General features: G+C 29.9%; 2 protein-coding genes across 2 annotated transcripts; one reads left to right on the top strand and one right to left on the bottom strand.

Moving 5' to 3' along the window:
• The first annotated feature begins 1,498 nt into the window (after positions 1-1,498).
• On the top strand, positions 1,499-9,488 carry LOC112745057 (serine carboxypeptidase-like 45). The gene is made up of 10 exons (XM_025794845.3): positions 1,499-2,070; positions 2,794-2,895; positions 2,995-3,090; positions 3,258-3,350; positions 4,181-4,251; positions 4,346-4,636; positions 5,898-6,022; positions 6,477-6,569; positions 8,147-8,264; positions 8,904-9,488. The coding sequence occupies exons 1-10, from the start codon at positions 1,683-1,685 to the stop codon at positions 9,060-9,062; spliced, it is 1,536 nt and encodes a 511-aa protein (XP_025650630.1). The 5' UTR covers positions 1,499-1,682; the 3' UTR covers positions 9,063-9,488.
• A 1,948-nt stretch (positions 9,489-11,436) lies between these two features.
• Positions 11,437-13,883, bottom strand: LOC112745073 (10 kDa chaperonin, mitochondrial). Its single transcript, XM_072218092.1, has 4 exons — positions 13,782-13,883; positions 13,618-13,731; positions 12,564-12,703; positions 11,437-11,733 (listed from the first exon to the last, which is right to left on the bottom strand). The coding sequence occupies exons 2-4, from the start codon at positions 13,720-13,722 to the stop codon at positions 11,685-11,687; spliced, it is 294 nt and encodes a 97-aa protein (XP_072074193.1). The 5' UTR covers positions 13,723-13,731; positions 13,782-13,883; the 3' UTR covers positions 11,437-11,684.
• Positions 13,884-14,644: the final 761 nt, after the last annotated feature.

The following is a 14,644-nucleotide window of genomic DNA, read 5'->3' on the forward strand; positions in this document are numbered from 1 at the left end:
TTATTGTATTAAGGAACTTCATTAATGAAAAGACAAGTAAAGGTTAAACTTAAAGTATCTATTAGAGTTTTTCCTGTTTGGTTTAGAAAAGAACCCTAGGCTTGAAGCTTGTGCTGATTGGAGTTTAAGATCGCCTAACAGGTTTATATCTTTTTACATAATCACTATTTGGAATGATTACTCTATTGAGAACGTTCGGATTCTCACCCGTTATCGAATTTTATTTTCAGATACAGGATATAACGCACCTCGTTGAGCGTGTCGAACTCTCTTGGGACGCAAAGACTTCTTTACATTGTGTACTTTGTGCTTATTATATTACATTCTCACCTTTTGATCACATACTTGTATCCTTCTCAAAGGTTGATTTATGAAAAAACATGTATTTTATTTACTTCTGGTTTGTATTATACTTTCTAGCCGGCCTTATTTTCGCAGGTCGAGACTAGTATTTATTATGTATCTCCTTTTGAATCATATATATTTCTGTCATTTCTGTATATCATTGACATTTCGAGTGCGATGCACTTATTGTTCTGTCATCTTTCTTCACAAGCTCCTAACTATATTATTATCCTTATGTACCTTTAAGTTTAGATGTCGTAATATCTCATCACCTCTGACTTACGACTATAGCGTCAGGCTTTATGTGGCAGGGTATTACACAAAAAAATTACAAATTGAAAAATAAAAAAATTACTTTGGCTCTAAAACTCAAACTCATAGACCATAAAAGAAATACTATATAACTTTTAGTAGGACAAAATTAATTATAGAAATTGATATAAATATCACTTTTATACTAATTGATACACATGTGCACAACAAAATTATTAATTTAAATATCATATAAATGCTTAATATATATGAATTATATTATAATAATTAACAATTAAAATTATTGACGATTAGAATAGTTTATTAAATATTAATTTTCATATAATTATAAAAAATATTTTTTAAAAAAAAGTGAAGAAGAGAGAAACAAGTATCAGAGTGCGTCATGTTAACATTTTTGGCTCTAAAATATTATCAATCATAGAATAATATAATTTTAAAAATTTCTATAAAAACCATTCATGTTCTAAAAAATTAATCCAAAACAAAAATAAATAGTATAAAATAAATTATTTGATTTACTCTTAGAACAGAACATAATTTTCCTATTTTACGAAACTTATTTGGCTTCAAATTCAAATGTGATAGGATTCACATTTTCTACATATGAATATGGCTGTAAAGTTATTTCAGGTAGACCCATTATTTTTATTTTATTTTATTTTTCTACATACAACTATACAGCTCGAAAGGGAAATTGAGTCACATGAGACTATGAGAGAGAGAGAGCGCATATTATTATTCTAATTGCACTTCTCACAGTGTAAGTATTCAACGCACACATGATTATCCATCAAATTGCCCCTCAAAATAAGTGTAATAATCATCACATGTCCCAAGAAAACTAGAGCCTTTAATAATTAGTATTAGAAAACAAAACAAAGCAGCACCAAATGAAACCTGAATATCCAAAGATCACAATCAAGCTCCAAATCCTCTCAAAGTAATGAGGGACAGCACCATAATTTGACTCAAGGCATGGATTTTAAATTTCCAAGTTCACACGCACAAAAAAAATAATAATAAAGATAATACTAAAATATGAATAATACACTTAACATATAATGCTTTATTATATTCTTTCCTTTGCATTCAACCTTTATCCCCATCTCGTACAGAGACAAAAAAACAGAGGGGGAAGGGAAACCACAAAACAAAAACATCATTCTAATAAGTTCTCATCAGATCTTATTACAATGATGATAGCTCAGTTGCATAGTATGATTGCAACAATAATAATTGTTGTTGTTGTTGCAAAGATAAATGTGGGAGTGAATTCAGCTCCAGAAGCTGATAAGGTAACCAATTTGCCAGGGCAACCACCAGTGAAGTTCCAGCAATATGCTGGTTACATTACTGTGGATGAGAAGCAACAAAGATCTTTGTTTTACTACTTTGTTGAAGCACAAGTTGAACCTGCTTCCAAGCCATTGGTTCTATGGTTAAATGGAGGTATGATTCTTTTTTTCTTTTTATTTCTTTTGGACTTGGTTGTTGTGTATGTTTAAGCCACTTTATTGTTTTGAGCTCTTTCCTTTAAAAATAAATAAATAAATAAATAATTGAATCAAGATTTTTTGTCTATAAAAAATAATTGCGTCTTTATTTCTGATTTTACAATCAAATGGATCTCTATTTTTATTGTTTCAGTATCAGATACAGCATCAAAACATAGCTCTAAAACTCTAAAAGAACTGGTTAAAAGAGATTCAAGTATAAATAGCTTAGTTCGTATAAGATTCATGACAAAGTGCAATTGAATCATTTGATTGATTTAGCCGAATTCACCAAGTGGAATAATACTTACGGGTTTTATTAGATATACAATAACTTTTGTGAATAATGTGAACAATGGGCTCTAGAATTGACCCAATAAAATAAAAAGAATACTCTTGTCCCAAATTACCTAGTAAATCGAACATCCAGTCATTGTTAACTGTGTATGAGAAAACCGAATAAAAAAAATAACCACTATCCAACTAAAAATCAACATAATCATCTGCATACTTATTAATTGAATATCTGATATATCTATTATTCACAATGTTTAATATTCTCATTGTCTCTCTATACTTTTCCGTTACTTGCTGTTGTGGCAAAGACATTGTTTTCAATCCTTGATTTTTTGAATCTGAAAGTTCCTGTTCATATCAAAGTAAAATTTGGTTTCTATAGGGCCTGGCTGTTCTTCTGTTGGAGCCGGAGCTTTCGTCGAACATGGTCCATTTAAACCAAGCGAAAATGTTCTTCTCAAGAATGATTATAGTTGGAACCAAGGTAATTTAATCCCAGTTATTCTGAAAAGATACCATTTTAAAAAAAAAATTATGTAACATTTTTATGTCCTTTAATTTCAATCAAAATTGCTTGTTGCAGAGGCAAATATGCTGTACTTGGAATCACCGGCTGGTGTTGGTTTCTCCTACTCTGCCAATAAATCTTTCTATGAATATGTTAATGATGAAATGACAGGTTCTTTAATTTCATTTTATTTTGTTAAAAGAGTTAGATGAGTTTGGACTTTTGGTTGAACTTGAATTGCTATTAATACCTCTTAATCTTTTTATCTTAGTTTGTATTCAGATTTTGATATCATATTTCATGAATCTAATTAGGGTTTAATTTCCCTTATTTTATAGCAAGGGATAATCTTGTATTCTTACAGAATTGGTTCACCAAATTCCCAGAGTACAAAAACAGTGATTTCTTTATTACAGGGGAGAGTTATGCAGGTACTATCTTATTAAGTAAATTTAATTAATAATCTTCTTGTTTTTCATCAGCCACCTTGATTCATATTTTCTGTTCCATTGTATTTGTCAGTTGTCACTCTAATTTTTCTATAAATTTATGAATTAAATAGATAAATTATTTATTTATTAGAAATATAAAAACTTTGAATTTTCAATGAGAACTTTTTTTTATTGTTTTATTAATTAATGCCCTTAAAACACTTATTGACTAAATTTTAAATTCATTGTTGAATTTTTATTTTATTAATGCTAGAGAGACAAACTTGTCTTATTTAATATTTATTAATTATTGAGGTAAGTTTTAGTTATTTTTTATTAGTTTTTTTTGTTATTAAACATTTTCGTTTTCATTTATACCAATAAACCATAAATGCAGTCAAAACTACTCTAATACTTTCTCTCCTCATTAATTAAGGATTATTTTCTAAGGTAACTTTAAATTTCCAATGCTAATATTTATTTTAATTATTCAATTTATATTAAAAAAACTAAATAAAAATAATTATACAAAGTGTCAAAATTTAATTGATTCTCATCAAAATGATTTGATCTTTTTAAATTAAGGTCAATCTCATTTCATCTATTTTTTTCAATGCAAATTCCAATTTCAAAAGAATTCACTTCTTGTAAATGTCAAAAGTGATACTCTAAAGATATTCTATTGGAGTTACTCTTAGTTTCAAGTTCTTAAATGTAAATTTAACTAAAGTAACAACGTTAAAAAAAATAAGGAATTATTATTATTATTATTATTATTATTATTATTGATTTAGGCAACAATTTAGTGTAATTCATAATTAAATTTTCAGGTCACTATGTACCACAACTTGCACAACTCATTGTTCAAAGCAAGACAAAGTTCAATTTCAAGGGTATAGCAGTGAGTGCACAAATGACAAAAGCTTGAGTGATAGTAATTAAACTATATATGTGACATAATAAATGCTAATTTGATTAGGACTTAATTGTTGCAGATAGGAAACCCTCTTCTGGAATTCAACACAGATTTCAATTCAAGGGCAGAGTATTTCTGGTCCCATGGACTAATATCTGATTCAACTTATGAAATGTTCACTAAAGTCTGTAACTACTCCCAAATTAGGAGACAACTTCAAAGTGGAACATTAAATGGGGTTTGTGCAGCCATAAATAAAATAGTGTCCACAGAAGTTGGGAGATATGTTGATGCATATGATATCACTCTTGATGTGTGTCTATCAGCAGCAGATCAACAAGCTTATGTGCTCAATCAACTTAGCCAACTGGTAATTCATTCTTCATGCATTTACTATGGAAAATATACCTCGATGCTCTAGAAACCACGTTTATACTGGAAATGGATCCTTTCCATTTTTTTGAACACTTAAAGAGAATAAAATGTGATCTCTCACCTTTAATTCTATAAGTGGGACCAAAATTAAATAGGAGAGAGAATAATGAATGGTGAGATTGAACACTGACACCATCCAGGTTTTTTTTTTTCACTAAAGAGGATCCACTCCCCATTTATACTTACTAGGAGAGTGCTAGGTAAACAATAATTATTGCTTTTATTTTTTCCTGTTTCAAATTCTTTGCCATTTTGATCAATTTTGTTTTCTCACAATATTTATTGTTACTCTTCTTTCTTTTTTTGTAGAATTTATTATTGGGTTCTCCCTTATATCTATAATTAAATTAGTTATCGTATTAGAGAAAACTAAATGTTATTTTGCATTTTTCACGTGAAGAAACACTATGAAGCACGAACACTTTCGGACACGACACTCACCGACACTCATCCGACACACGTGTTTGTTGTGTTTCACATGTCAGCGTGTCCGGTCTTATTCTTAACATATATTCTTAAAATATATTTAAATATAATATATATTATTATTTATTAAAACAAGAAATATTTTAAATACTTGATATAATTAAAATAAGACATTAAAAATAATTTAAAAATTTAATTTATATTTTAATATCAATAAAATATCAAAATTTCATTTAGATTTATCTAACTTTATATTTTATATGTCATGTCGAATTTTAAAATTTGCATGTCGAAATGTCCTGCGTGATGTCGTGTTCCGTATCCGTGTCAGTATCCGTGCATCATAGGAAGAAACTCTTGGAAGCTAACATTACCAGCCAATATTCCAACTAACAGTTAACCTAAGAAAAAAACATTTAAAACTCTTAAAAACAAAAATATCTGAAATTCAATTTAAAAAAATATTCGAAATCTAAATCCAATAAAAGCTCATCTTTAATGGGCTTTATATTGGTTTTGTTTGACTATATGCTATAGTATTGGTTGAAATTTATTGTTATAGTGTTGGGTTCTAGCATTACTCTTTCATGCAAGATATGTAGTCTTGTAACTGTATCTTTTAGATTACTTTTTATTTTAGATTTCATACATCATGTGTATTTAGCCTAAGTAAAAGATAATTTGGAACAAAAGAAGTAAAATTTATGATTATTATAAATGATAAATCTTGTATCGAAGTTGTTCAGTTAATGTGTGTGTGCGCCTTGCAGCAAGAGGGAGAGAAGATTGATGTGTGTGTGGAAGATGAAACAATCACATATTTGAATAAAAAAGATGTGCAACAAGCTTTCCATGCTAAGCTTGAAGGGATCACTAGATGGTCAACTTGCAGCGAGTTAGTTTTTTGCCTTTCAAATTCACTCTTGAGATTTTTTTTGACCACCTATCCATCTTTTCATATCTTATAAGTTTTGACAACACTTACTTTATCATCGTTAAATTTCAAATTTTATCATAAACATCGTTCTAATCAGTAATGCATGCTTAAGTGTTGTTTCTACTGTCAAATTGAATTGAGTGGCCTAATTTTGGGTTGTACTTGTACAATCTTCACTATTTCTATTCGAGTAAATTACCAATTATGCTTCCAAACTTGTAAAACACTGACGATAATAATCCTAATATTTGTTAACGATAATTATACCCTTGAAAAATTTAAAAACGCTACAAATTTGTCCAGCTGTGAAGAGAACCTTTTTCCATTAAACTGAACTTGGTGATGTGGCAGATGGAATTTACACGTGACCTCCGTTAATATTAATATTAATTTGATTTGCTTTGTTTTACAGCGTTCTCAAATATGACATGCAGAATCTAGAGGTTCCAACCATTTCTATCCTAGGAACACTTGTTAAGTCTGGTATTAGAGTTCTAGTATACAGGTAAGTAAAACTTTCCTTTATTTTCTATAATAATCATGTTAAGTAGTTTAATTAATTAATTAATTAATTATATCATCATACATTACACCTGCCACTAGTCCACTAGTCCAGTTACAGGTTACATGGAGCGCGGTTCAAGCTTTCCATGATTCCTGCTTGTGGACCCCAGAATTTAATGTTTACTAATAATGGATTAACAAATGTTTTGAAGTCACTACACTTTTTCAAACCAAAAAAAAAAGTCATTACACTTGATAAGAAAGCAATTAAAAAACTTTACTAAAATTGAAGGTTTTGAATTTGATATATTAAAAACTGAAAAGAAAGTATAACTTTTATTTACATAATGCCCATAGCTTTTTCATTGTTCTGTTTATCATTTATTTATTTTTGCTGTATTATTTATACAGTAATATTACATGACCAATAATTTTAATAACAAGATTTAATTAAATTGGTCTAATAATTTATTTTGACACAATAAAAATTAATTAAAAAAGAAAGAAAGAGATGCATAAAAAAATTAATTAAACTTAATTATAAAAATAACTTATTCACCATACACTTCTCAAAGCCTGAAACAATTGTTTATTAGGAATTATAGTACTTTTGAAATTAGAAGTGTTGTAGTCCATATAAGAAAAGGAATTACATCAAAGAAGGGTAGTTTGAAAGACTCTTAAAAGTTTGCTAAAGAGGTGTTTGAGTTTTCAAACAGTACAAATTAATATTTTGCTTTTGGTGAACAAAATGTTGTTATGATTGTGTTTTCTGCTTTTAAAATTTAGGAAAGATTATGAAAGTACTAATAAAAATATTTTTAAAATTAAAATGTCTAATATAATTTTATATATTAATTGTCACGAATTACTCTGCACATGACTGGTGCATAGAAAATTCATTTCTAGCAAACTTGGGAAGTAGATTTCACCATTTCACAGAAAAACAAAGTTGGGAAATACATTAATGATTAGTATCTGAATTTCTTTTATTTTTTTTTTTTTACTATATTTACACATGCTGATATATCATATTTAACACAATTCATCATAATTTTGGAGAATTTTAGTTTAAGGGTTCTACATTAGTGAATAGTATCTGAATTTTTTTTACTATATTTAGATTTATTATGATTATTTTAAAACTTAAAATTAATTTTAACAAACACTATTAATTTAGCTTGTTTAAGCTATATCTATTAAAGTTATTTTTATTTTATTTTATCAGATGTAATTCTTACAATTTTTGAAAAAACATATTTAAAAAGTAAAAAAAAAGAGAAACTTTTGAAAACATTACAAAAACTAGTGAAATAGTCTAATTGAGAAAATCACACCAAAGGTAAATAATGTTTTTCAAAGTTTCTAGATGCTGCATCAAAGATGAGAAAGATTTTGCAAAATGAAGAAGAAAAAGTGGGAAGAGGAAAAAAAAAAGTGAAAAGAAACTATCAAAAGAGAGACATAAGTGGATATAAATATGTTTATAAGATTGTGACCTACAAATAGCATTTTTTTTTCCTTTTCTTCTAAATACGAAAGATACCATAAATAATTTGTGTTCCCTTTCTTCTGCAGTGGTGATCAAGATTCAGTTCTGCCATTAACTGGAACAAGAACGCTTGTGAATGGGTTGGCTAAGGAGTTAGGACTTAATACAACAGAGTCTTATAGAGCATGGTTTGGAGGAAGACAGGTATATTATGTCAATGAAATTGATATTTATACGTCTAAAAAAATGTGTTTACTGTTAACCAACTTTAACACTGTTACTGGATTAATAAACAACTTTCTTTTTATTTGTGAACCAACTTTATCACCACAGTTAGTAGATTAGATATGTCAATTGACTGTCACTTTTTTTAACAATTTAATAGTTAATTAAATAGTAAATGCCCTGTTCTTTTAGTAAAAATCTTAAGTTCAAATTTTAGGATCAACGAAAGAATTTTTTTACAAATACATATATAAATAGGAGTGATTTTGCAGTAAATAAGTAAATAAAACTTGTATAACAAACCGATTCCACTTGTCCACTTTAAATTTAAAAAATTGTCTGTAATAAACACCAAATTCAATATATAAACTAGAACACCTTTATTATGAACAATAAAAATACTATATGCACACAAAATATTAATCACCACATATTTTTGTATAAATATACGTGTTGTTTAACCTTTTTTTTTAATATGTACTTTATATGTCAACATATATATTGAGTGATTGGTTTTTTATTTATAAGTATTAAATAACATGGTTTTATAAAGAATACAAACATATCCTAAGTATTATGTATGGCTATTGTTATTGTGAGTTTTTGAATAATTTTCAGGTAGCTGGATGGACACAAGTATATGGTGACATGTTATCGTTTGCTACTATAAGAGGAGCATCTCATGAAGCTCCTTTTTCACAGCCAGAGAGATCACTTGTGCTGCTGAAAGCATTTGTTGAAGGAAAATCTCTTCCAGGAATAATCTCTCTAACGTGACTATCTAAGTAACAGTTGCACCCGCCACACCCAAACAAAAAACACAACAGAGAAAAAAAATTGAAAGAAAGAAAGGAAACTGATAATTGTCCTTTACTTTCTGCAAATTGCATGTTACCAACCAGAAGTAATTTTCTCGCATTGGTATTGTTGGTCAACCAAAAAAATTTAAGTGTTTATCAAAGAATATGTTTGTCCTGCCAGAACAGCTGAATGTGGTTATGAATTATGATGTATGTTCAAGGGGCCGGTTATGTCAGTTAAGCAAAAAATATTGTTTCCCTAAGTGAGTAGTTTTGATGGGTGGTTGTGTATGACCATATCTTTAATGATTTTATGTCTCTGCAAACAAACACCACACATGTACTACTATGTCCATATCTTGATGGACATATACACCAAAATAAACGCTGCCTTACATAGTTACATACACTCATTTAAATATCATTCACACTCCTATAGATCAGATACTGCTATAGAATGCTAAGAATCTTGAGTTAGTTACAAGCCTACCTAACTCTAACTAATTTTATTCCTCTATTTTGTTTGTTGCATTTATAATATCGAAACATCCTCTTAATTGCTCTCTTGTATATATTGGCACACCTTGTTTGCGGAATATTAGACTTGGGTGAGTTAGTGTCAATTATTGCAGCGCCCTTGATATAGACCTATTCAGGTTATGATCCTCAAAAGGTGTAAAATCACTAGAACTTAATTTAGATGGTACCATAAGAGTAGGTACTGGATTAGCCATCAACATATTAGTTCTGGTAATCTATGATATATTTCTTTTCATTTAGCATGAGTTGGTTGCTGCCAACATGTGTGGTTTCTAATCCAAGAAAGAAGTTGAACTTTCCAAGATCCTTGAGAGAAAAGATAAAATGTAGTCTTTGAATTAAGGATTGAAGCTTAGCTCAATTGTCAACTGTAATTAATATATCATCTACATATGCCAAGAAAGTGACCGAGTTATATATCTAACGAATAAAGAAGGATCAAATTTAATACTAGAGAAACCAAACTTCTTTAAGATACAAGAGAATCGTCTTCTAGAAAGAGCATGGTTATTACAATTCAAATAGTTTGTTGTTTAACAAGAAAGCTAAAGGTTTGATCAAAATCAACCACTTCCCTTTCATGAAAGCCATTAGCCACAAGTCTAGCCTTATATCTAAGAATCTGACTTTGAGGTTTTTTTTTTCTCAAGGCAAACACCCATTTGCTGCCTAGGTTAGTAGCATTAAAAGGAGGGACAATAAGATCCCAAGTTCATGAAGATCATGTGTTAGAAATTGTAATAACTTATCCATTACCAAGATAAAGTCAAATTGAACATGTTTGATTCTCAGCAGTTTGAAGAAAATTAGCTGCTTAAAATTAAGAAAATTAGGCACTGGTGTTTGTAATAAAGTCGCAAGAGGGACATAAAGAAGAGATGATGGCGTTATATTCCTCGGTAAGGCTATCAATGATGGTTTGAATATGATCAACTCCAGAGTTGGGGCAATCAATTGCTATCAAAGAATCTACTAAATGCCTAATTCTAGTAAGATATTCATCTGCATAACTCTAGTAATCTTTACTAATTTTAGTTGGGATTTAAGACTTTGTACTCTAGCTCTAAAAGAGGCAGTGAAACTTCTTGATTTGTATCATAAAGAGAGTTGCAAAGCACTATCTTGTTCTTGAAGTTGGTGTGCGCTGATGCCAAAAGCCATGTCATGAGTGAAAGATCTTCGAGTTTCCACTCCTTATATGTATCTGATTCTACTTTGGTAGGTTTTCCTTGCATCTCCAAAATCAACGCATTGAGGTAGAATCTTTTCCTTCTTGAAGTGAGGTTCCAACCGTGATGTTGGCAAAGTGGTGCCATGTGAGAAAATTGTTCTCGTTCATCTTATCAATGATGATAGGTAGAAGGTATTTGCATGTGGAAGCACTGGTGTGGATCACTGCCATGATGTCAACTACTGGCTCTGGATACCATATTAGAGTTTCAAGACTTGTGATAAAAAGAGGTGTTTGATGAATGAAGATTGCACAAGAGAAAACTGAGAGTGAAGAAATGAAACTGAAGGAGTTGGATATGATTCTGAGTTTACAGTACATGTACTACACGTTCCTTTACATACACTCACCGATTCACACTCCTAATCCTATAGGTCTTTATACCACTATACAATGCTAATTGCTAAGTATCATGAGTTAGTTTTGTTTGTTGCATTTCTATTAACCTTCACACTATAAGTCAACCAAAAAAAAAAAAAATTAAACGCAATTTTTTTTCATCCTACAAGAGAGGATAAGGGAAAGAGAGAGAAACATAAAGGGGATAAACATTCAAATAAAGGCAATGTATGCAATCAAGTGAGCCAAAACAACAAAATTAGCAAACAGGAAATTTATGGTATCCATAACAGTTCCTAAATTTAAAACAAAACTCCAAATGTATTATAGAAAGTTGGACTAACATTAAAACCACAAGTTATTTGGTTCCTGCTAACAAAATTCACATTTGATATATTAAAATTAGAACGGAATGTAAACTGCTCGCGGAAAGTGTAACATATATAGTTGCTACAGCAAGCTTCTAAATGGTTGACGAGAACGGCCCAATCATTCATGGAGTGTCCCCATAATGTCTTCGTCCCGATACAGATAATACCTAAGAGTAAAAGATAAATAAATAAATCATAATCTAAAATAAAATCAGCAGCTGTTGTTGCAACTACGACGAATATAGCCAATGTGAACGGCTAATTTTATCCAAAGGTTAAAGCTTCTATGGTTGTTTGAATTATGCTTTTGAAATTGAAATATAGAGATAAAGGTAGAATTTTTTAACAAAGAGGCAAATACGTACATATATTTCCTACCCCAGTTTTAAGAAACACACGAAATACAAGAATTTTTTATGTCCATTTTTTTGTATTCATACTTCTATTTTAGAAACAGCGTTCAAACATAGCTTAAGTGAAAGCCTTATGCCCCCTCGTGCAAAATAAATTTAACCTTAATGCGTAAACAATTGCCTGCCATATTTGTCCTTGTGGAAAAAATTCAATCAAATTCCCTACTCTTTTAAGAGGCCTCAACATTCAAGATCTTTGGTTTTCAAGATTTTATGGGGGAAAAAGGAAAAATAATGAAAACAATGGAATCTTGTTTTCCCTTGTTTTTATTTTTATTTTTTTCTACAAAATTCTGAAAACAGAAAATACTGAAAATTTAAAAAAAAAAACTTTCACAAGCCTATCAGGTTAAGACTCAAAAGTGCAGAAAACACTAAAAATTAATTGGACAAAAGTGCAGCTACCAACTAATTGCTCAACATTTTTATTTTACGAATATACGCGGGAAAAAAAATACTTAAAAAAGCGTTTTAAAGCTTATCACATCGGATGTGTCAAGCCATGCAAAAATATGAAATTAAGAACTGAAGAGTGCCAATCAAAGAAATAAACGGAACATGGAATGTATAAAACATGTACTTACTCTTTGTCAGCAAGTTTCACCTCTGTTCCTCCATATTCAGGTAAAAGGACAGTGTCGCCTTCCTTCACGGCAAGAGGAATTAGGTTCCCGTCCTTGCCACGAAGACCGGGTCCAACAGCGATAACTTTTCCAGAGTTCAACTAAAGCAAGTCACCAAGTCATCAAATGCACTTCAATCAAGCAAGAGTTCCACACAAATTGGACGTATTTAATAATAAGAAAACCCGTGTTAAGAACATAACACTAATACTGATTCCACAAAAAAATTTGAACCAGGGAAGCAATTTTTCCCTCAATGACAATCGCCAAGTCATGAAATGTACTTCGATCAAGAAGCAATCAACACAAAATATACTAAGAAATCGTGTGTTAAAAATACGTAACACTAACACTGATTGCACAGGAAACTTTTGAACTAGGAAAACATTTTTGTTTCATCAATGTGGAGCAGAATTCTATAAGAGTAGAGAACGATAAGCAACAAGCAAAAGACAATTATGAGAATCAAACCCAGAATTAGGACATATAATCAACTTTCACAAGTGTATTTCACAGTTTGGGGATTCTTTCATGGATTACTACTAATTTATAGCATTTGACCACAAATTGATCCTACAATAATTCGTTCTTCATCAAATTGGGGTGCAAAAATGTTTGCTATTTTTCTTTAGCCTATCATATCAATCTAACATTAACTTCTCTCCCTCTAACAATTAAGTTGTGATAAGAGAAACATAAATACAAGTACACTAAAAAAAAAAAAATAATAGGAGGAATACATTTCCAATGGCAAATTACGGGAAAACAAAGCAAAAGTATCAACACATTTGTGTAGATAACGATGGATCCAATAATAATAATTAATAACAATTCTCTTAAAAAGTTCGTTGCCCGAGGGGCATCAACTAAACAAAAAACATAGTGGGATTGTTGAGAATAATTAACATAACGGAAAGCGGAAACAGAAAGAAATTGCATTAAGAAATTTTGAGACCAAAAATAAAAGATATAATTGAGATAAACAAGTAAAGGAGAAATGGGTATGAATTAAGACCTTGGTGGTCTTCTCTGGTAAGAGAATGCCAGTGTTGGTCTTCGATGGAGGGATGATTTTCTCAACCAATACACGATTCAGTAGAGGAACAAGGCGCTTCGCCATTTGAAACACGAGAGAGAGAGAGAGAGAGAGAGAGAGAGAGAGAGAGAGAGAGAGAGAGAGAGAGAGGGTTGATTCAGTAAAGAAATCGTAGGATTTTCGGCTGGTAGGGTTTTAGAGGGGGTTTATACTTTATATTCAATTGTCGGAGGAGTTTCTAGAATTTTCAGCTAAAATTTTCGCTCCCTTTTGAGTGCCTCAATATTGACTTATCCTAAAAGGTTTATTTGATAACTTAATTTTTCATTTTTTATTTGTTATATTTTGTATTAATAAATTATATTTAAAATATAATATGTAGATTAACATGTTTTGAAAAAATTATAAGAAAAAATGAAAAATACAAAACTTGTAAATATATACTTTTTAATTTTAAAATAGAGCTTAGCATTGTGTAATGCAACATTATTAGAGAGTTGCGTGTTTAATGCTGTTGTGGAGGACAATTACAAATAAATCGAACGGTCTGAGTTGACAAGAATAAAAATTAAACGGTCCACTTTAGACACACAAAATAAATAGTCTGATTTTGATACTTAAGACGTGTCTTTTATGCAAAAGATCTCACTTCACTTTTCTTCTTCTTAAATCTCTTACACTCATAACTCTTTTCTATATCATTTTCAGAATTTTTTTTTTCACACACTAACATTTTTTATCTCTATTTTTCCAAACTGATAAACAAGAAAAAAAAAACCAATAGCAAGCTTCTTCCCTTAGCAACATCAAGAAGTAAGTAATATCTAGGAGATCTAGAATAAAAAATGTTGATTGCCGTAAATTTTTACATTGTTAATTATGGCAATCATCCTAATTATATAAGTAATAATTTTTAATTTTATGTTTTAGTAAAAATAAAAATGATAATATTATAGATTAATCTTATTTATAATGATTAAATGATAGTATTATAATATATTGCGTT

This window comes from Arachis hypogaea, chromosome 2, assembly GCF_003086295.3.
Source record: "Arachis hypogaea cultivar Tifrunner chromosome 2, arahy.Tifrunner.gnm2.J5K5, whole genome shotgun sequence".
In the NCBI taxonomy this organism is placed as follows: Eukaryota; Viridiplantae; Streptophyta; class Magnoliopsida; order Fabales; family Fabaceae; genus Arachis; species Arachis hypogaea.

What these genes read in the sequence shown, in the direction of transcription:
- LOC112745057 (XM_025794845.3), top strand. Translation starts at nt 1,683, where the DNA reads ATGCTTTATTATATTCTTTCCTTTGCATTCAACCTTTATCCCCATCTC. An exon ending in GGTTCTATGGTTAAATGGAG is followed by an intron (nt 2,071 to 2,793) that starts GTATGATTCTTT and finishes TGGTTTCTATAG; the next exon opens with GGCCTGGCTGTTCTTCTGTT. An exon ending in TACAGGGGAGAGTTATGCAG is followed by an intron (nt 3,351 to 4,180) that starts GTACTATCTTAT and finishes TTAAATTTTCAG; the next exon opens with GTCACTATGTACCACAACTT.
- LOC112745073 (XM_072218092.1), bottom strand. Translation starts at nt 13,722, where the DNA reads ATGGCGAAGCGCCTTGTTCCTCTACTGAATCGTGTATTGGTTGAGAAA. An exon ending in TACCAGAGAAGACCACCAAG is followed by an intron (nt 12,704 to 13,617) that starts GTCTTAATTCAT and finishes GACTTGCTTTAG; the next exon opens with TTGAACTCTGGAAAAGTTAT. An exon ending in GTGAAACTTGCTGACAAAGA is followed by an intron (nt 11,734 to 12,563) that starts GTAAGTACATGT and finishes TTTTACTCTTAG; the next exon opens with GTATTATCTGTATCGGGACG.